The following is a 22712-nucleotide window of genomic DNA, read 5'->3' as shown; positions in this document are numbered from 1 at the left end:
ATACACTTAACAAGAGAAATGAGAAAATGGTTGTATAGGAAAACCCTTTTCCTATGTGGAAAACTAGGGATGTACACTATAGTACTGCTATACAGTTTAATACTTATAAAACACTACTACACACACACTGCTGTTACACAGTACTCAGAACACATGCATACTCTTGAGCATAGTATACTATGAATGCATGGAAAGGGGCCACGTTTCAACCAAGGAGACCAAAATTAAACTATTGTGATTTAGACAGAATAATCCATTGTTTGTTTTTTTAAACTGTGTATTCTATCTGAATTCATTCTACTTGAATACCATTTATCTGGTTGTTTGAGCCTTCTCCTATACTGTTTTTGTTTTTATTTTCTATATACAGACTAGAGGAGGTCCTGTATATATTTTGATTAGTAGCTAGGTTTGAGCACTTTAGGATAGATATAGCTCATACTGTTTGTCACAAAAATTTTACTTCCATGTCCCTTTAATATAATTTTCGATTGAGTGAATAAAGCTTGCAATATGCATTAGTCACATGTCATCACTTACTTGGAGCTGGGTGTCCAAACCTCGTACCAGGGCTGTTCTTTGACCCACAGGAATGCAAGTGTCTGGAAGCTGAGGCAAATTATGATTTGAGATAGCACAGAAAAAAGAAGTGGCCCAGAGATAAGCCCGGAAGGAGGTCTTTGTGCCACCAGGTCTTTCCAAGCAGAATTCAAGCTCACTGAGGATAGATAAGGGAACCATTTAAGATAATGTTTTAGCTCAATGACTGATTAAACCTATTCTTTTACAGTTTCAACAGTTTAAATGTATAATCAATAACATTTGTACTGAGCACTTATTTTAAGTAATTATACACTTTATTAAACACCTTTCAGCACAGTTTTATGCAACTATTAAAATGCTTTTGTTTTTTTTGTTTTTAAACGTCAGATTTTAGAAGACTTTTAAGGCTATAATTCACCTGTGAATGAAGTGTTCTTTTAATCAACAGCTTTTTATAATGACAGATAATAGTTGGAAATGGGAGAATAACATAATTTATGCTTACCTGATAAATTTATTTCTCTTGTAGTGTAGTCAGTCCACGGGTCATCCATTACTTATGGGATTATATCTCTTCCCCAACAGGAAGTTGCAAGAGGATCACCCAAGCAGAGCTGCTATATAGCTCCTCCCCTCACATGTCATATCCAGTCATTCGACCGAAACAAGACGAGAAAGAAGAAACCATAGAGTGCAGTGGTGACTGGAGTTTAATTAAAAATTTAGATCTGCCTAAAAGACAGGGCGGGCCGTGGACTGACTACACTACAAGAGAAATAAATTTATCAGGTAAGCATAAATTATGTTTTCTCTTGTTAAGTGTAGTCAGTCCACGGGTCATCCATTACTTATGGGATACTAATACCAAAGCTAAAGTACACGGATGAAGGGAGGGACAAGGCAGGAACTTTAAATGGAGGGAACCACTGCCTGAAGTACCTTTCTCCCAAAAATAGCCTCCAAAGAAGCAAAAGTGTCAAATTTGTAAAACTTTGAAAAAGTGTGAAGTGAAGACCAAGTCGCAGCCTTGCAAATCTGTTCAACAGAAGCCTCATTTTTAAAGGCCCAGGTGGAAGCCACAGCTCTAGTAGAATGAGCTGTAATTCTTTCAGGAGGCTGCTGTCCAGCAGTCTCATAGGCTAAACGTATTATGCTACAAAGCCAAAAAGAGAGAGAGAGGTAGCCGAAGCCTTTTGACCTCTCCTCTGTCCAGAGTAAACGACAAACAGGGAAGAAGTTTGATGAAAATCTTTAGTTGCCTGCAAATAGAACTTCAGGGCACGGACTACGTCCAGATTATGCAAAAGTCGTTCCTTCTTTGAAGAAGGGTTAGGACACAATGATGGAACAACAATCTCTTGATTGATATTCCTGTTAGTAACTACCTTAGGTAAGAACCCAGGTTTAGTACGCAGAACTACCTTGTCTGAATGAAAAATCAGATAAGGAGAATCACAATGTAAGGCAGATAACTCAGAGACTCTTCGAGCCGAGGAAATAGCCATCAAAAACAGAACTTTCCAAGATAACAGCTTAATATCAATGGAATGAATGGGTTCAAATGGAACGCCTTGCAGGACGTTAAGAACTAAGTTTAAGCTCCACGGCGGAGCAACAGTCTTAAACACAGGCTTAATCCTAGCCAAAGCCTGACAAAAAGCCTGAACGTCTGGAATTTCTGCCAGACGCTTGTGTAGAAGAATAGACAGAGCAGAAATCTGTCCTTTTAATGAACTAGCGGATAAGCCCTTTTCTAAACCCTCTTGTAGAAAAGACAATATCCTAGGAATCCTAACCTTACTCCATGAGTAACTCTTGGATTCACACCAATACAAATATTTACGCCATATCTTATGGTAAATTCTTCTGGTAACAGGTTTCCTAGCCTGTATTAAGGTATCAATAACCGACTCCGAGAAGCCACGCTTTGATAGAATCAAGCGTTCAATCTCCATGCAGTCAGCCTCAGAGAAATTAGATTTGGATGGTTGAAAGGACCCAGAATTAGAAGGTCCTGCCTCAGAGGCAGAGACCATGGTGGACAGGACGACATGTCCACTAGGTCTGCATACCAGGTCCTGCGTGGCCACGCAGGCGCTATCAGAATCACAGATGCTCTCTCCTGTTTGATCTTGGCAATCAGTCGAGGAAGCATCGGAAATGGTGGAAACACATAAGCCATGTTGAAGACCCAAAGGGCTGTCAGAGCATCTATCAGCACCGCTCCCGGGTCCCTGGACCTGGATCCGTAGCAAGGAAGCTTGGCGTTCTGGCGAGACGCCATGAGATCCAGATCTGGTTTGCCCCAAAGATGAATCAGTTGAGCGAAGACCTCCGGATGAAGTCCCCACTCCCCCGGATGAAAAGTCTGGCGACTTAGAAAATCCGCCTCCCAGTTCTCCACGCCTGGGATGTAGATTGCTGACAGGTGGCAAGAGTGAGACTCTGCCCAGCGAATTATCTTTGAGACTTCCAACATCGCTAGGGAACTCCTGGTTCCCCCTTGATGATTGATGTAAGCCACAGTCGTGATGTTGTCCGACTGAAATCTGATGAAGCTCAGAGTTGCTAACTGAGGCCAAGCTAGAAGAGCATTGAATATTGCTCTTAACTCCAGAATATTTATTGGGAGGAGTTTCTCCTCCTGAGTCCATGATCCCTGAGCCTTCAGGGAATTCCAGACTGCGCCCCAACCTAGAAGGCTGGCGTCTGTTGTTACAATCATCCAATCTGGCCTGCGAAAGGTCCCCTTGGACAGGTGGGGCCGAGAAAGCCACCATAGAAGAGAATCTCTGGTCTCTTGGTCCAGATTTAGTAGAGGGGACAAATCTGAATAATCCCCATTCCACTGACTTAGCATGCACAATTGCAGCGGTCTGAGATGCAGTCGCGCAAATGGTACTATGTCCATTGCCGCTACCATTAAGCCGATTACTTCCATGCACTGAGCTACTGACGGGTGTGGAATGGAATGAAGGGCACGGCAAGCATTTAGAAGTTTTGATAACCTGGCCTCCGTCAGGTAAATTTTCATCTCTACAGAATCTATAAGAGTCCCTAGGAAGGGAACCCTTGTGAGTGGTAATAGAGAACTCTTTTCCACGTTCACCTTCCACCCATGCAACCTCAGAAATGCCAGAACTATCTCTGTATGAGACTTGGCAGTTTGAAAACTTGACGCTTGTATCAGAATGTCGTCTAGGTACAGAGCCACCGCTATGCCTCGCGGTCTTAGTACCGCCAGAAGTGAGCCCAGAACTTTTGTAAAGATTCTTGGAGCCGTAGCTAACCCGAAGGGAAGAGCTACAAACTGGTAATGCCTGTCTAGGAAGGCAAATCTTAGGTACCGATAATGATCCTTGTGAATCGGTATGTGAAGGTAGGCATCCTTTAAGTCCACAGTGGTCATGTACTGACCCTCTTGGATCATGGGTAGGATGGTTCGAATAGTTTCCATTTTGAATGATGGAACTCTTAGGAATTTGTTTAGGATTTTTAAGTCCAAGATTGGTCTGAAGGTTCCCTCTTTCTTGGGAACCACAAACAGATTTGAATAGAATCCCTGCCCGTGTTCCGTCCGCGGAACTGGGTGGATCACCCCCATTAGTAAGAGGTCTTGTACACAGCGTAGAAACGCCTCTTTCTTTATTTGGTTTGCTGATAACCTTGAAAGATGAAATTTCCCTTGTGGAGGAGAAGCTTTGAAGTCCAGAAGATATCCCTGAGATATGATCTCCAACGCCCAGGGATCCTGGACATTTCTTGCCCAAGCCTGGGCGAAGAGAGAAAGTCTGCCCCCCACTAGATCCGTTTCCGGATAGGGGGCCCTCTCTTCATGCTGTCTTAGGGGCAGCAGCAGGTTTTCTGGCCTGCTTGCCCTTGTTCCAGGACTGGTTAGTTTTCCAGCCCTGTCTGTAACGAGCAACAGCTCCTTCCTGTTTTGGAGCGGAGGAAGTTGATGCTGCTCCTGCCTTGAGGTTACGAAAGGCACGAAAATTAGACTGTTTGGCCTTTGATTTGGCCCTGTCCTGAGGTAGAGCATGACCCTTACCTCCCGTAATGTCAGCGATAATTTCTTTCAAGCCGGGCCCGAATAAGGTCTGCCCTTTGAAAGGAATATTAAGCAATTTAGATTTAGAAGTCACGTCAGCTGACCAGGATTTAAGCCATAGCGCTCTGCGCGCTTGGATGGCGAATCCGGAGTTCTTAGCCGTAAGTTTGGTTAAATGTACAACGGCATCAGAAACAAATGCGTTAGCTAGCTTAAGTGCTTTAAGCTTGTTCATAATTTCATCCAATGGCGCTGTGCGAATGGCCTCTTCCAGAGACTCAAACCAGAATGCCGCTGCAGCAGTGACAGGCGCAATGCATGCAAGGGGCTGTAAGATAAAACCTTGTTGAACAAACATTTTCTTAAGGTAACCTTCTAATTTTTTATCCATTGGATCTGAAAAAGCACAACTATCCTCCACCGGGATAGTGGTACGCTTAGCTAAAGTAGAAACCGCTCCTTCCACCTTAGGGACCGTCTGCCATAAGTCTCATGTGGTGGAGTCTATAGGAAACATTTTCTTAAATATGGGAGGAGGGGAAAAAGGCACACCGGGTCTATCCCACTCCTTGCTAATAATCTCTGTAAGCCTTTTAGGTATAGGAAACACGTCAGTACACACCGGTACCGCATAGTATCTATCCAACCTACATAATTTTTCTGGAATTGCAACCGTGTTACAATCATTCAGAGCCGCTAATACCTCCCCTAGCAATATGCAGAGGTTCTCAAGCTTAAATTTAAAATTAGAAATCTCTGAATCCAGTCTCCCTGGATCAGATCCGTCAACCACAGAATGAAGCTCTCCGTCTTCATGTTCTGCAAATTGTGACGCAGTATCGGACATGGCTCTCACATCATCAGCGCGCACTGTCCTTAACCCAGAGCTATCACGCTTGCCTCTTAATTCTGGCAATTTAGATAATACTTCTGTCATAACAGTAGCCATGTCTTGCAAAGTGATTTGTAAGGGCCTCCCTGATGTACTTGGCGCCACAAAATCACGCACCTCCTGAGCGGGAGGCGAAGGTACTGACACGTGAGGAGAGTTAGTCGGCATAACTTCCCCCTCGTTGTCTGGTGATAATTTCTTTGCATGTAAAGACTGACTTTTATTTAAAGTTACATCAATGCATTTAGTACACAACCTTCTATGGGGCTCCACATTGTGAACAAACAGATTCATCTGTGTCAGACATGTTTAAACAGAATAGCAATGAGACTAGCAAGCTTGGAAAATACTTTTCAAATAAATTTACAAGCAATATAAAAAACGCTACTGTGCCTTTAAGAAGCACAAAAAGCTGTCACAGTTGAAATAACAATGAACCAAATTAGTTATAGCAACCAAATTTTCACAGTAAATGTATTAAGTTAGCAAAGGATTGCACCCACCAGCAAATGGATGATTAACCCCTTAATACCCAAAAACGGATAACAATTTAATAATTAACGTTTTTATCACAGTCAAACACACTGTCACAGGTCTGCTGTGACTGATTACCTCCCTCAAAATGAATTTTGAAGACCCCTGAGCTCTCTAGAGACGTCCTGGATCATGGAGGATGAAGTAGGAAGATTGTGACTGAATTTTAATTGCGCAAAAAAGCGCTAAAATAGGCCCCTCCCACTCATATTACAACAGTGGGGAAGCTCAGTTAACTGTTTCTATGCAGAAACAAAAGTTAGCCATGTGGTAAAAATCATGCCCCAATAAGTTTTATCACCAAGTACCTCACAAAAAACGATTAACATGCCAGTAAACGTTTTGAACATACATTTTAAAAGTTATGAAGTGTTATTAATAAGCCTGCTACCAGTCACTTTTACTGCAGTTAAGGCTCACACATTACTTCAGTATTAACAGTATTTTCTGAGTCAAATTCCATTCCCTAGAAAAATACTTCAGTGTACACACACTCCTCAGCCTAATACCAGTCGCTACCACTGCATTTAAGGCTGAACTTACATTACATTGGTATCAGCAGTAATTTCTCAGTCAATTCCATTGCTTAGAAAAATAATTTACTGCACATACCTCGTTTTGCAGGGGGGCCCTGCATGCTATTCCCCTTTTCTGAAGTTACCTCACTCCTCAGAATGTGCGAGAACAGCCAGTGGATCTTAGTTACGTCTGCTAAGATCATAGAAAACGCAGGCAGATTCTTCTTCTAATGCTGCCTGAGAAACAAACAGCACACTCCGGTGCCATTTAAAATAACAAACTTTTGATTGAAGAAATAAACTAAGTTTAAAAACACCACAGACCTCTCACAACGACCTATCTTTGGGTGATCCTCTTGCAACTTCCTGTTGGGGAAGAGATATAATCCCATAAGTAATGGATGACCCGTGGACTGACTACACTTAACAAGAGAAATATATATATATATATATATATATATATATACATATATATATATATATATATATATATATATATATATATATATATATATATATATATAGTGGATATAAAAAGTCCACACACCCCTGTTAAAATGGCAGGTTTCTGTGATGTAAAAAAACAAACTACTACTTTGTTGAAGCATCTTTTGATTTTATTACAGCACTCAGTCTTATTGGGTATGACTCTATCAGCATGGCACATCTTGACTTGGCAAGATCTGCCCACTCTTCTTTGCAAAAACACTCAAAATCTGTCAGATTGCAGGGCATCTCCTGTGCACAGCCTTCTTCAGATCACCCCACAGATTTTCGATCTGAATTCTGGTCTGGACTCTGGCTGGACCATTCAAAAACTTAAATCTTCTTCTGGTGAAGCCATTCCTTTGTTGATTTGGATGTATGCTTTGGATCGGTGTCATGCTGAACGATGAAGTTCCTCTTCATGTTCAGCTTTCTAGCAGAAGCCTGAAGTTTTGTGCCAATATTGACTGGTATTTGGAACTGTTCATAATTCCCTCTACCTTGACTAAGGCCCCTGTATATATACTAACTATTTAACATATGTAATTAATAATGCAGAAAACTGCAAAGTCTGCAGCATGGCCTGATTTCCTTAGTTTTCAACAGAAGTGACATTTTGAAGTACTATGAGGACATGGGGACTTGCAAGCCAGCTTTCATGTAAGGGTATTTATTACATGTGTAAAAAGTAAGTATTTTACTCCCTTGAATCTAAAGTTTTCTGTCTGTACGTGTTTCTAATTAGTGTGACTACGTCCTTCACACCAGGCAATTTAAAGGAGCAGCACAGAAAATGGTTTCTCTTTATAAGAGGATTGGTTTACAAAATATAATCAAAAGTTTTAAAAGAGAATCAGGGCATTTCAGAAAGGCTATTATTTGTGATCCTGTATAAAGCTCTATCTATCTATCTATCTATCTATCTATCTATCTATCTATCTGTGTTCAAAGATTCCAAAACCCCAACGGCTCTATAAAACCCCTCCCATCTCACACATACCTCAGTCTAGCATATAACCAAGCAAAATGAGGTAAGATAAAGGTAGTACGAGCCATAAAAGGAGCGGGGACAAAATATGTGCTGAAGAAAAAACTAGCCCCCAAAAAATATAAGGGTGCGGTCTCGTAAATTCTCACCACCATGAATGAATTAATTTATCATCAGGCAAGCATAAATTATGTTTTCTTTCATACAGGTGGTGAGAGTCCATGATCCATTACTCTTGGGAACTAATATCCAAGCTGTGGAGTCCATGAGTTATAACATAAAGCGAGGGATTTAAAATATATAATTTTTCACTGAGAAATTAAAGGGACAGTAAAGTCAAAATGAAACTTTCTGGTTTACTTCTGTTATCAAATTTACTTTGTTCACTTGGTATCTTTTATTAAAGCTAGGTAGGCTTATAAGAGCTCAGGAGTGTGCATGTGTCTTTAGTACTCTATGGCAGCAGTGTTTTCCAACATTATTTGTAGCTTTGTTATACAGTACTAAAGACACGTGCACACTCCTGAGCTCTTATAAGCCTACCTAGTCTTACTATTCAAAAAAAGATACAAATAGAATGAAGCAAATTTTATAGAAGTAAATTGAAAAGTTGTTTAAAATTGCATGTTCTATATGAATCATGAAAGTTTAATTTTGACAAACTCCACAATCCCAATAATGTCTTTTGTTTTTTTTTTGTTTTTAAATGAACAGGCAAAAAAAATCAAACTGAGACAGATGCCTGAAGAACATTTATATCAAAGGCCTCTTCAGAAAAACAAACACCTCAAAATGGTAAAATTTTGTTAAAAAGTATGCAAAGACCAAGTAGCTGCTTTGAAAATCAGATCAACATAAAGGGACATGCAACCCAAAAATGTTCTTTCTTGATTTAGATAGAGAATACAATTTTAAACATCTTTCCAATTAACTTCTATTATTTAATTTGCTTCCTTCTCTTGTTTTCCTTTTCTGAAATGTTTATCTAGACAAGCTCAGGAGAGGCACAGAACCTAGATTCTAGTTGTTGATTGGTGGCTGCGTATATATGTTGATTGTGATTGGCTCACACATGAGTTCAGTTAGAAACCATTAGTGCATTGCTGCTCATTCAACAAATTATACCAAGAGAATGAAACAAATTAGATAATAGAAGTAAATTAGAAAGTTGTTTAAAATTATATTCTCTATCTGAATCATTAAAGAAAAAAAATGTGTTTCATGACCCTTTAAGCCTCATTCTTGAAAGCCCAAGAAGTGGCAACTGACCTAGCAGAATTAGCAGTAATCCGCTGTGCTCGAAGGCTGACCTGCCTCCAAGTAAGCTTTATGAATCAAAAGTTTCAACCAAGAGGCCAAACAGCATAAGCTTTCTAACTCTTCCTAGGGCCAGAAAAAAGAATCAACAAACTAGAAGTTTATCTTAAGTCCTTAGTAGCATCAATGTAATATTCCAAAGCCCTAACAGCATCCAAAGAATGCAAAGATCTCTCTGAAGCATTCTTAGGATTAGGACACAAAGAAGGAACAACAATCTATCTAAAAAAACAAAACAAATAAGGTCCATAAAAACATAATTTATGTAAGAACTTACCTGATAAATTCATTTCTTTCATATTAACAAGAGTCCATGAGCTAGTGACGTATGGGATATACATTCCTACCAGGAGGGGCAAAGTTTCCCAAACCTTAAAATGCCTATAAATACACCCCTCACCACACCCACAAATCAGTTTAACGAATAGCCAAGAAGTGGGGTGATAAGAAAAAAAGTGCGAAGCATATAAAATAAGGAATTGGAATAATTGTGCTTTATACAAAAAAATCATAACCACCACAAAAAAGGGTGGGCCTCATGGACTCTTGTTAATATGAAAGAAATGAATTTATCAGGTAAGTTCTTACATAAATTATGTTTTCTTTCATGTAATTAACAAGAGTCCATGAGCTAGTGACGTATGGGATAATGACTACCCAAGATGTGGATCTTTCCACACAAGAGTCACTAGAGAGGGAGGGATAAAATAAAGACAGCCAATTCCTGCTGAAAATAATCCACACCCAAAATAAAGTTTAACAAAAAACATAAGCAGAAGATTCAAACTGAAACCGCTGCCTGAAGAACTTTTCTACCAAAAACTGCTTCAGAAGAAGAAAATACATCAAAATGGTAGAATTTAGTAAAAGTATGCAAAGAGGACCAAGTTGCTGCTTTGCAGATCTGGTCAACCGAAGCTTCATTCCTAAACGCCCAGGAAGTAGAAACTGACCTAGTAGAATGAGCTGTAATTCTTTGAGGCGGAATTTTACCCGACTCAACATAGGCAAGATGAATTAAAGATTTCAACCAAGATGCCAAAGAAATGGCAGAAGCTTTCTGGCCTTTCCTAGAACCGGAAAAGATAACAAATAGACTAGAAGTCTTACGGAAAGATTTCGTAGCTTCAACATAATATTTCAAAGCTCTAACAACATCCAAAGAATGCAATGATTTCTCCTTAGAATTCTTAGGATTAGGACATAATGAAGGAACCACAATTTCTCTACTAATGTTGTTGGAATTCACAACTTTAGGTAAAAATTCAAAAGAAGTTCGCAACACCACCTTATCCTGATGAAAAATCAGAAAAGGAGACTCACACGAAAGAGCAGATAATTCAGAAACTCTTCTAGCAGAAGAGATGGCCAAAAGGAACAAAACTTTCCAAGAAAGTAATTTAATGTCCAATGAATGCATAGGTTCAAACGGAGGAGCTTGAAGAGCTCCCAAAACCAAATTCAAACTCCATGGAGGAGAAATTGACTTAATGACAGGTTTTATACGAACCAAAGCTTGTACAAAACAATGAATATCAGGAAGAATAGCAATCTTTCTGTGAAAAAGAACAGAAAGAGCGGAGATTTGTCCTTTCAAAGAACTCGCGGACAAACCCTTATCTAAACCATCCTGAAGAAACTGTAAAATTCTCGGTATTCTAAAAGAATGCCAAGAAAAATGATGAGAAAGACACCAAGAAATATAAGTCTTCCAGACTCTATAATATATCTCTCGAGATACAGATTTACGAGCCTGTAACATAGTATTAATCACGGAGTCAGAGAAACCTCTATGACCAAGAATCAAGCGTTCAATCTCCATACCTTTAAATTTAAGGATTTCAGATCCGGATGGAAAAAAGGACCTTGAGACAGAAGGTCTGGTCTTAACGGAAGAGTCCATGGTTGGCAAGATGCCATCCGGACAAGATCCGCATACCAAAACCTGTGAGGCCATGCCGGAGCTATTAGCAGAACAAACGAGCATTCCCTCAGAATCTTGGAGATTACTCTTGGAAGAAAAACTAGAGGCGGAAAGATATAGGCAGGATGATACTTCCAAGGAAGTGATAATGCATCCACTGCCTCCGCCTGAGGATCCCGGGATCTGGACAGATACCTGGGAAGTTTCTTGTTTAGATGAGAGGCCATCAGATCTATCTCTGGGGGCCCCCACATTTGAACAATCTGAAGAAATACCTCTGGGTGAAGAGACCATTCGCCCGGATGCAACGTTTGGCGACTGAGATAATCCGCTTCCCAATTGTCTACACCTGGGATATGAACCGCAGAGATTAGACAGGAGCTGGATTCCGCCCAAACCAAAATTCGAGATACTTCTTTCATAGCCAGAGGACTGTGAGTCCCTCCTTGATGATTGATGTATGCCACAGTTGTGACATTGTCTGTCTGAAAACAAATGAACGATTCTCTCTTCAGAAGAGGCCAAAACTGAAGAGCTCTGAAAACTGCACGGAGTTCCAAGATATTGATCGGTAATCTCACCTCCTGAGATTCCCAAACTCCTTGTGCCGTCAGAGATCCCCACACAGCTCCCCAACCTGTGAGACTTGCATCTGTTGAAATTACAGTCCAGGTCGGAAGAACAAAAGAAGCCCCCTGAATTAAACGATGGTGATCTGTCCACCACGTTAGAGAGTGCCGAACAATCGGTTTTAAAGATATTAATTGATATATCTTCGTGTAATCCCTGCACCATTGGTTCAGCATACAGAGCTGAAGAGGTCGCATGTGAAAACGAGCAAAGGGGATCGCGTCCGATGCAGCAGTCATAAGACCTAGAATTTCCATGCATAAGGCTACCGAAGGGAATGATTGAGACTGAAGGTTTCGACAGGCTGTAATCAATTTTAGACGTCTCTTGTCTGTTAAAGACAAAGTCATGGACACTGAATCTATCTGGAAACCCAGAAAGGTTACCCTTGTTTGAGGAATCAAAGAACTTTTTGGTAAATTGATCCTCCAACCATGATCTTGAAGAAACAACACAAGTCGATTCGAATGAGACTCTGCTAAATGTAAAGACGGAGCAAGTACCAAGATATCGTCCAAATAAGGAAATACCACAATACCCTGTTCTCTGATTACAGACAGAAGGGCACCGAGAATCTTTGTGAAAATTCTTGGAGCTGTAGCAAGGCCAAACGGTAGAGCCACAAATTGGTAATGCTTGTCTAGAAAAGAGAATCTCAGGAACTGATAATGATCTGGATGAATCGGAATATGCAGATATGCATCCTGTAAATCTATTGTGGACATATAATTCCCTTGCTGAACAAAAGGCAATATAGTCCTTACAGTTACCATCTTGAACGTTGGTATCCTTACATAACGATTCAATAATTTTAGATCCAGAACTGGTCTGAAGGAATTCTCCTTCTTTGGTACAATGAAGAGATTTGAATAAAACCCCATCCCCTGTTCCGGAACTGGAACTGGCATAATTACTCCAGCCAACTCTAGATCTGAAACACAATTCAGAAATGCTTGAGCTTTCACTGGATTTACTGGGACATGGGAAAGAAAAAATCTCTTTGCAGGAGGTCTCATCTTGAAACCAATTCTGTACCCTTCTGAAACAATGTTCTGAATCCAAAGATTGTGAACAGAACTGATCCAAATTTCTTTGAAAAAACGTAACCTGCCCCCTACCAGCTGAACTGGAATGAGGGCCGTACCTTCATGTGAACTTAGAAGCAGGCTTTGCCTTTCTAGCAGGCTTGGATTTATTCCAGACTGGAGATGGTTTCCAAACTGAAACTGCTCCTGAGGACGAAGGATCAGGCTTTTGTTCTTTGTTGAAACGAAAGGAACGAAAACGATTGTTAGCCCTGTTTTTACCTTTAGACTTTTTATCCTGTGGTAAAAAAGTTCCTTTCCCACCAGTAACAGTTGAAATAATAGAATCCAACTGAGAACCAAATAATTTGTTTCCCTGGAAAGAAATGGAAAGTAGAGTTGATTTAGAAGCCATATCAGCATTCCAAGTCTTAAGCCATAAAGCTCTTCTGGCTAAGATAGCCAGAGACATAAATCTAACATCAACTCTAATAATATCAAAAATGGCATCACAGATGAAATTATTAGCATGCTGAAGAAGAATAATAATATCATGAGAATCACGATTTGTTACTTGTTGCGCTAGAGTTTCCAACCAAAAAGTTGAAGCTGCAGCAACATCAGCCAATGATATAGCAGGTCTAAGAAGATTACCTGAACATAGATAAGCTTTTCTTAGAAAAGATTCAATTTTTCTATCTAAAGGATCCTTAAACGAGGTACCATCTGATGTAGGAATGGTAGTACGTTTAGCAAGGGTAGAAATAGCCCCATCAACTTTAGGGATTTTGTCCCAAAATTCTAATCTGTCAGGCGGAACAGGATATAATTGCTTAAAACGTTTAGAAGGAGTAAATGAATTACCCAATCTATCCCATTCCTTAGCAATTACTGCAGAAATAGCATTAGGAACAGGAAAGACTTCTGGAATAACCGCAGGAGCTTTAAAAACCTTATCCAAACGTATAGAATTAGTATCAAGAGGACTAGAATCCTCTATTTCTAAAGCAATTAGTACTTCTTTAAGTAAAGAGCGAATAAATTCCATCTTAAATAAATATGAAGATTTATCAGCATCAATCTCTGAGACAGAATCCTCTGAACCAGAAGAGTCCAAAGAATCAGAATGATGGTGTTCATTTAAAAATTCATCTGTAGAGAGAGAAGATTTAAAAGACTTTTTACGTTTACTAGAAGGAGAAATAACAGACAAAGCCTTCTTTATGGATTCAGAAACAAAATCTCTTATGTTATCAGGAACATTCTGCACCTTAGATGTTGAGGGAACTGCAACAGGCAATGGTACATCACTAAAGGAAATATTATCTGCATTAACAAGTTTGTCATGACATTTAATACAAACAACAGCTGGAGGAATAGCTACCAAAAGTTTACAGCAGATACACTTAGCTTTGGTAGATCCAGCAGGCAGAGGTTTTCCTGTAGTATCTTCTGGCTCAGATGCAACGTGAGACATCTTGCAATATGTAAGAGAAAAAACAACATATAAAGCAAAATAGATCAAATTCCTTATAAGACAGTTTCAGGAATGGGAAAAAAATGCCAAACATCAAGCTTCTAGCAACCAGAAGCAAATGAAAAATGAGACTGAAATAATGTGGAGACAAAAGCGACGCCCATATTTTTTGGCGCCAAATAAGACGCCCACATTCTTTGGCGCCTAAATGCTTTTGGCGCCAAAAATGACGCCACATCCGGAACGCCGACATTTTTGGCGCAAAATAACGTCAAAAAAATGACGCAACTTCCGGCGACACGTATGACGCCGGAAACGGAAATGAATTTTTGCGCCAAAAAAGTCCGCGCCAAGAATGACGCAATAAAAAGAAGCATTTTCAGCCCCCGCGAGCCTAACAGCCCACAGGGAAAAAAGTCAAATTTTTGAGGTAAGAAAAATAAGATAATTAAAGCATAATCCCAAATATGAAACTGACTGTCTGGAAATAAGGAAAGTTGAACATTCTGAGTCAAGGCAAATAAATGTTTGAATACATATATTTAGAACTTTATAAATAAAGTGCCCAACCATAGCTTAGAGTGTCACAGAAAATAAGACTTACTTACCCCAGGACACTCATCTACATGTTTGTAGAAAGCCAAACCAGTACTGAAACGAGAATCAGTAGAGGAAATGGTAAATATAAGAGTATATCGTCGATCTGAAAAGGGAGGTAAGAGATGAATCTCTACGACCGATAACAGAGAACCTTATGAAATAGACCCCGTAGAAGGAGATCACTGCATTCAATAGGCAATACTCTCCTCACATCCCTCTGACATTCACTGCACGCTGAGAGGAAAACCGGGCTCCAACTTGCTGCGGAGCGCATATCAACGTAGAATCTAGCACAAACTTACTTCACCACCTCCCTTGGAGGCAAAGTTTGTAAAACTGATTTGTGGGTGTGGTGAGGGGTGTATTTATAGGCATTTTAAGGTTTGGGAAACTTTGCCCCTCCTGGTAGGAATGTATATCCCATACGTCACTAGCTCATGGACTCTTGTTAATTACATGAAAGAAACAGCCTTATACTGATGAAAAATCAAATGAGGAGGATCACAAGAAAGAGCAGATAACTCAGAACCTCTTCTATCAGAGAAATAGCCAAAAGAAATAACACTTTCCAAGAAAGTAGTTTAATATCCATGCTATGCATAGGTTCCAAAGGAGGAGCCTGCGAAAACCAAGTTAAGATTCCATGGAGGAGAAATTGGCTTGATTACAGGTGTAATACAGACAAGAACCTGAACATAACTACGAATATCAGGAAGATTAGCAATCTATCTGTGGAACAAGACTGAAAGAGCAGATATCTGCACCTTCAGAGAACTGGCAAATATGCCCTTATCCAGACCATCCTGCAAAATCCTAGGAGTTCTGAACGAATGCCAGGAAAAAACATGAATTATACACCAAGAAATAAAGGTGTTCCAGACCTTGTGACAGATTCTCCTAGTTACAGGCTTACAAGCCTGAATCAAGGTTTCAATCACAGAATCAGAGAAACACCTATGTTTAAGGACTAAATGTTCAATTTCCATGCCATCAAGTTCAGAAACTTGACATCCGGATGGAAAAACAGACCTTGAGACAGAAGGTCTGACCGGAAAGGTCAAGGGGGGCAGCTGGACATCTGAACCAGATCTGCCTACCAAATCCTGCGAGGCCACGCTGGGGCACTCAGAATTACAGGTGACTTCTCTAGCCTTATCTTGGAAATTGCTCTGGGAAGAAGTATTCAGAGGTGGAAACAGATAAGCAGGTTGAAAAGATCAAGGAACTACTAGAGCATTCATTAACTCTGCCTGAGGATCCCTGGACCTCACAAAGTACCTGGGAAGTTTGTTGTTCAAACGAGAGGCCATCAAATCTATCTCTGGGAGACCCCAAAGATTCACCATCTGATTAAATACATACTGGTGAAGAGACCACTCCCCTGGATGTAGAGATTGACAACTGAGAAAGTTAGCCCCTGGAGCAAGAATTGGTTTCTGCCCATGAGAGAATTCGAGACACCATCATTGTCTGCTTTGACATTGTCTGTCTGAAAATGGAAATTAGACTTTTCAACAGAGGCCACGCTTAATGAGCCCTGAAAATTGCATGGAGTTCTAGAACATTGAATGATAACCTCGCCTCCTGAGGATCCCAAAATCTCTGTGCTATCACAGACCCCTAACACAGCTCCCCAACCTTAGACTTGCATCTGTAGTGAACACAGTCCAGCTAGGATAAGCAAAAGAAGCCCCCTGAATAATAAATGGTTGATCCAGCCATCAAGTTAGAGACTGATTTGTACTTTGATCCAAAAATATTCTTTGAGACAGCTAAGTATAATCTCTGCACCATTGAGGCATCATGGAAAGCTGAATAGGCCTTGTGAAAACGAGCAAATAGAATTGCATATAAAGCTGCAATCATGAGATTTAGGACTTCCATACACAGAGCCACTGAGGGAAACGAGAGAGACTGAAGGTTCAGACTATCTGGCACCAATTTTAACCTTCTCTGTTAGAGAAAGACTCATGGATACTGAATCTATTTGAAACCCCCAAAAAAAGGAAATTTATGCTTACCTGATAAATTGATTTCTTCTACGATACGACGAGTCCACGGATTTCATCCTTACTTGTGGGATATTATCCTCCTGCTAACAGGAAGTGGCAAAGAGAACCACAGCAGAGCTGTATATATAGCTCCTCCCTTCCCCTCCACCCCCAGTCATTCGACCGAAGGTTATAGGAAGAGAAAGGAAAAGCTAAAAGGTGCAGAGGTGACTGAAGTTAAAAATCATAAAAAAAAAAAATCTGTCTTAAATTGACAGGGAGGGCCGTGGACTCGTCGTATCGTAGAAGAAATCAATTTATCAGGTAAGCATAAATTTTCCTTTTCTTCTACAAGATACGACGACCCCACGGATTTCATCCTTACTTGTGGGATACAATACCAAATCAACAGGACACGGATGAAAGGGAGGGACAAGACAGAGACCTAAATGGAAGACATCACTGCTTGAAGAACTTTTCTCCCACAAACAGCCTCAGAAGAAGCAAAAGTATCAAATTTGTAAAATTTGGAAAAAGTATGAAGGGACGTCCAAGTCACAGCTTTACAAATTTGTTCAACAGATGCATCGTTTTTAAAAGCCCATGTGGAAGCCACAGCCCTAGTAGAATGAGCCGTAATTCTTTCAGGAGGCTGCTGTCCAGCAGTCTCTTTTGCCAGGCGGATAATACTTCTCAGCCAAAAAGAAAGAGAGGTAGCCGTAGCTTTCTGACCCCTACGCTTTCCAGAATAAACAATGAACTATCAAGATGATTGACGGAAATTCTTAGTTGCCTGTAAGTAAATCTTTAAGGCACGGACCACGTCCAAGTTATGTAACAGACGCTCCTTCTTAGAAGAAGGATTAGGACACAATGAAGGAACAATAATTTCCTGATTAATATTCTTATTCGAAACAACCTTAGGAAGAAAAACAGGTTTGGTACGTAAAACCACCTTATCAGAATGAAATAGGAGATAAGGCGAATCAGACTAACGCTGAAAGCTCAGAAACTCTTCGAGCAGAAGAAATAGCAACCAAAAATAGAACTTTCCAAGATAACAATTTAATGTCTATGGAATGCATGGGTTCAAACGGAACCCCTTGAAGAACTAGAAGAACTAAATTCAAACTCCAGGGAGGAGTAATTGGTCTAAATACAGGCTTAATTCTGGTAAGAGCCTGACAAAAAGACTGAACATCAGGTACATCTGCCAAACGTTTGTGAAACAAAATTGACAACGCAGAAATTTGTCCCTTTAAGGAACTAGCTGATAAACCTTTCTCCAATCCTTCTTGGAGAAAAGACAGAATCCTAGGAATCCTAATTTTACTCCATGAGTGGCCCTTGGATTCACACCAATAAAGATATTTACGCCATATCTTATGATAAATCCTTCTAGTGACAGGCTTTCTAGCCTGTATCAAAGTACTGATAACCGAATCAGAAAATCCCTGCTTCGATAAAATCAAGCGTTTAATCTCCACGCAGTCAGCTGCAGAGAAATTAGATTTGGATGTTGGAAAGGACCTTGAATGAGAAGGTCCTGTCTCAAAGGAAGTTTCCACGGTGGTAGAGAGGACATGTCTACTAGATCCGCATACCAAGTCCTGCGTGGCCACGTAGGCACTATCAGGATCACTGAAGCTCTCTCCTGTTTGATTGGAGCAATCACGCGTGGAAGGAGAGGGAACGGTGGAAACACATAAGCTAGGTTGAACGAACAAGGCACTGCTAAGGCATCTATCAGTTCGGCCTGGGGATCCCTCGACCTGGATCCGTATCTTGGAAGCTTGGCATTCTGTTGAGATGCCATCAGATCCAATTCCGGTTTGCCCCATCAGAGAATCAGTGAGGCAAATACCTCCGGGTGGAGTTCCCACTCCCCCGGATGAAAGGTCTGTCGGCTTAGAAAATCCGCTTCCCAGTTCTCTAATCCTGGGATGTAGATTGCTGACAAATGACAAGAGTGGGCCTCCGCCCATCGGATTATCTTGGATACTTCTAACATCGCTAAGGAACTCCTTGTTCCCCCCTGATGATTGATATATGCCACAGTCGTGATGTTGTCCGACTGGAATCTGATGAATTTGGCCGAAGCCAAAGGAGGCCACGCCTGAAGCGCATTGAATATTGCTCTCAGTTCCAGAATATTGATTGGAAGTAGAGACTCCACCTGATTCCAAACACCCTGAGCCTTCAGGGAATTCCAGACTGCACCCCAGCCCAGAAGGCTGGTGTCCATTGTCACTATCACCCACGAGGGTCTGCGGAAACAAGTCCCCTGGGACAGATGATCCGGCGACAACCATCAAAGAATAGAGTCTCTGGTTTCTTGATCTAGATTTATCTGAGGAGATAGATCCGCATAATCCCTATTCCACTGTCCGAGCATGCACAGCTGCAGTGGTCTGAGATGAAAGCGAGCAAAAGCCGAGGAATGGACTGAAGTGCTCTGCAAGTATTTAGAATCTTTGATTTTCTGACCTCCGTCAGAAATATTTTCATATCTACCGATTCTATCAGAGTTCCCAAGAAAGGAACCCTTGTCTGTGGAACTAGTGAACTTTCTCTATGTTCACCTTCCAACTGTGAGTTCTCAGAAAAGACAACACTGTGTCCATGTGAGATTTTGCCAGTGGATACGTGGATGCCTGGATTAGAATATCGTCCAGATAAGGAGCCACTGCTATACCTCGCGATCTGAGAACCGCCAGAAGAGACTCTAGAACCTTTGAAAAGATTCTGGGTGCTGTGGCCAACCTGAAGGGAAGAGCCACGAACTGGTAATGTTTGTCTAGAAAGGCAAACATAGAAACTGATGATGAACCTTGTGGATAGGAATATGAAGGTAAGCATCCTTCAAGTCCACGGTAGTCATATATTGACCCTCCTGGATCATTGGTAAGATTGTTCGTATAGTCTCCATCTTGAACGATGGGACTCTGAGAAACTTGTTTAGACACTTGAGATCTAAAATGGGTCTGAAAGTTCCCTCTTTTTTGGGAACCACGAAAATATTTGAGTAAAACCCCTGTCCCTGTTCCGATTTTGGAACGGGACAAATTACTCCCATGGTAGAGAGGTCTTTTACACAGCGTAAGAACGCCTCTCTTTTTATCTGGTCTACAGACAAACTTGAAAGATGAAATCTCCCTCTTGGGAGAAATGCCTTGAATTCCAATTGATAATCGTGAGTCACTATTTCTAGTGCCCAGGGATCCTGAACATCCCTTGCCCAAGCCTGGGCGAAGAAAAAAAAGTTTGCCCCTGACTAGATCCGGCCCCGGATCAGGGGCCGCCCCTTCATGCTGTTTTAGTAGCAGCCGCAGGCTTTTTGGATTGTTTACCTTTATTCCAGTTCTGGTTGGGTCTCCAGATTGACTTAGATTGGGTAAAATTCCCTTCCTGCTTTGTGGAAGAAGAGGAAGCTGAGGGTCCTCCTTTAAAGTTCCGAAAGGAGCGAAAATTGTTTTGTTTACCCCTCATCTTAACAGACTTATCCTGAGGTAGGGCATGGCCTTTACCTCCTGTAATGTCAGAAATGATTTCCTTCAATTCAGGCCCAAAAAGGGTTTTACCTTTAAAAGGAATAGCTAAAAGCTTAGTCTTTGATGAGACATCAGCAGACCAAGATTTGAGCCACAGCGCTCTACGTGCTAGGATAGCTTGCATTCTTCGCCGCTAATTTAGCAATTTGAAAAGCGGCATCAGTAATAAAAGAATTAGCTAGCTTGAGAGCCTTAATTCTATCGAAAATGTCATCTAATGGGGTCTCAACCTTAAGAGACTCTTCTAGAGTCTCAAACCAAAAAGCTGTTGCAGTAGTTACTGGAACAATGCAAGCCGTAGGTTGTAAAAAAAAAAACCCTGATTAATAAATAATTTCTTTAGTAGACCCTCTAATTTTTTTATCAATAGGATATTTAAAAGCACAACTGTCCTCAATGGGTATAGTTGTACGCTTAGCTAAGGTAGATATAGCTCCCTCTACCTTAGGGACCGTTTGCCATGAGTCCCGAATGGTGTCTGATATGGGAAACATTTTTTTTAAATTAGGAGGGGGTGAAAACGGTATACCTGGTCTATCCCATTCCTTTTTTATAAGTTCCGAAATTCTCTTAGGAACCGGAAAAACATCAGTGTAAGTAGGTACTTCTAGATATTTATCCATCTTACATGATTTCTCTGGAGGAATTACAATAGGGTCACAATCATCCAGAGTCGCTAAAACCTCCCGAAGTAACAGGCGGAGGTGTTCAAGCTTAAATTTAAAGGACATAGCATCCTAATCTGTCTGAGGTAAAACATTTCCTGAAATTTCACCCTCAGACAGTAATTCCCTGACCCCCAACTCAGAACACTGTGAGGGTACATCGGAAATAGCTAATAAAGCATCAGAGGATTCAGTATTTACATTAATACCTGACCTACTGCATTTACCCTGCAACACTGGTAATTTAGATAATACCTCAAGTAAGGGTAGTTGACATAACTGCAGCCATCTCCTGCAGAGTAAAAGAATTAGACGCACTAGAAGTACTTGGCGTCGCTTGTGTGGGCGTTAAAGGTTGTGACACTTGGGGAGAATTGGATGGCATATCCTGATTCTCTTCAGACTGAGAATCATCCTTAGGCACACTTTCTTCACCTAATATATGGTCTTTACAATGACTTAATATATGGTCTTTACAATGTAAGGCTCTTTCAGTTACACAATGTTAGAGGGGGTTACACAATAGCTTCTAAACACATAGAACAATGAGATTCAGATTCCTCAATGTCAGACATGTTTGAACAGACTAGTAATAACCACAGAAGTCGTTTAAACACTTTAGTTATTGCTTAAAATAAACTTTTGAAAAACGTGTACTGTGCCTTTAAGAAAATAAAAAGTGAACAATTTTTCCAGAACTGCTTAAATAATGTTAAATTATCTCCAAATTTAACTTAAATTCGTTGGTTTAACCAAAAATTACTGCACCCCAGTAGTAAGGGGAGAAATAAGGCTCTAAAGTACTTAGATTAACAAATTGTCAGTTTATAATAAAAAAACAAACATAATTTATGTAAGAACTTACCTGATAAATAAATTTCTTTCATATTAGCAAGAGTCCACGAGCTAGTGACGTATGGGATATACATTCCTACCAGGAGGGGCAAAGTTTCCCAAACCTCAAAATGCCTATAAATACACCCCTCACCACACCCACAAATCAGTTTAACGAATAGCCAAGAAGTGGGGTGATAAGAAAAAAGTGCGAAAGCATAAAAAATAAGGAATTGGAATAATTGTGCTTTATACAAAAAAATCATAACCACCTCAAAAAGGGTGGGCCTCATGGACTCTTGCTAATATGAAATAAATGAATTTATCAGGTAAGTTCTTACATAAATTATGTTTTCTTTCATGTAATTAGCAAGAGTCCATGAGCTAGTGACGTATGGGATAATGAATACCCAAGATGTGGATCTTCCACGCAAGAGTCACTAGAGAGGGAGGGATAAAATAAAGACAGCCAATTCCGCTGAAAAATAATCCACACCCCAAAACAAAGTTTAAATCATATAATGAAAAAAACTGAAATATAAGCAGAAGAATCAAACTGAAACAGCTGCCTGAAGTACTTTTCTACCAAAGACTGCTTCAGAAGAAGAAAACACATCCAAATGATAGAATTTAGTAAAAGTATGCAAAGAAGACCAAGTTGCTGCTTTGCAAATCTGATCAACCGA

At 40.4% G+C, this 22712-nt stretch overlaps 1 protein-coding gene across 1 annotated transcript in view; it reads right to left on the bottom strand.

The window, feature by feature from the left end:
- The window catches only part of ATP13A3 (ATPase 13A3), a gene marked incomplete in the record, with an annotated part of 582093 nt that overhangs the window by 79546 nt on the left and 479835 nt on the right, over positions 1 to 22712 (bottom strand). Inside the window, 1 exon segment of the mRNA XM_053710208.1 lies at positions 541 to 718. Within this exon segment, the coding sequence (XP_053566183.1) occupies positions 541 to 718 (178 nt within the window).

The sequence above is a fragment of the Bombina bombina genome, chromosome 4 (assembly GCF_027579735.1).
Source record: "Bombina bombina isolate aBomBom1 chromosome 4, aBomBom1.pri, whole genome shotgun sequence".
NCBI classification, from domain to species: Eukaryota; Metazoa; Chordata; class Amphibia; order Anura; family Bombinatoridae; genus Bombina; species Bombina bombina.
The sequence above is the reverse complement of the archived record's forward strand: the minus strand, read 5'-3'. Positions and strand labels throughout refer to the sequence as shown.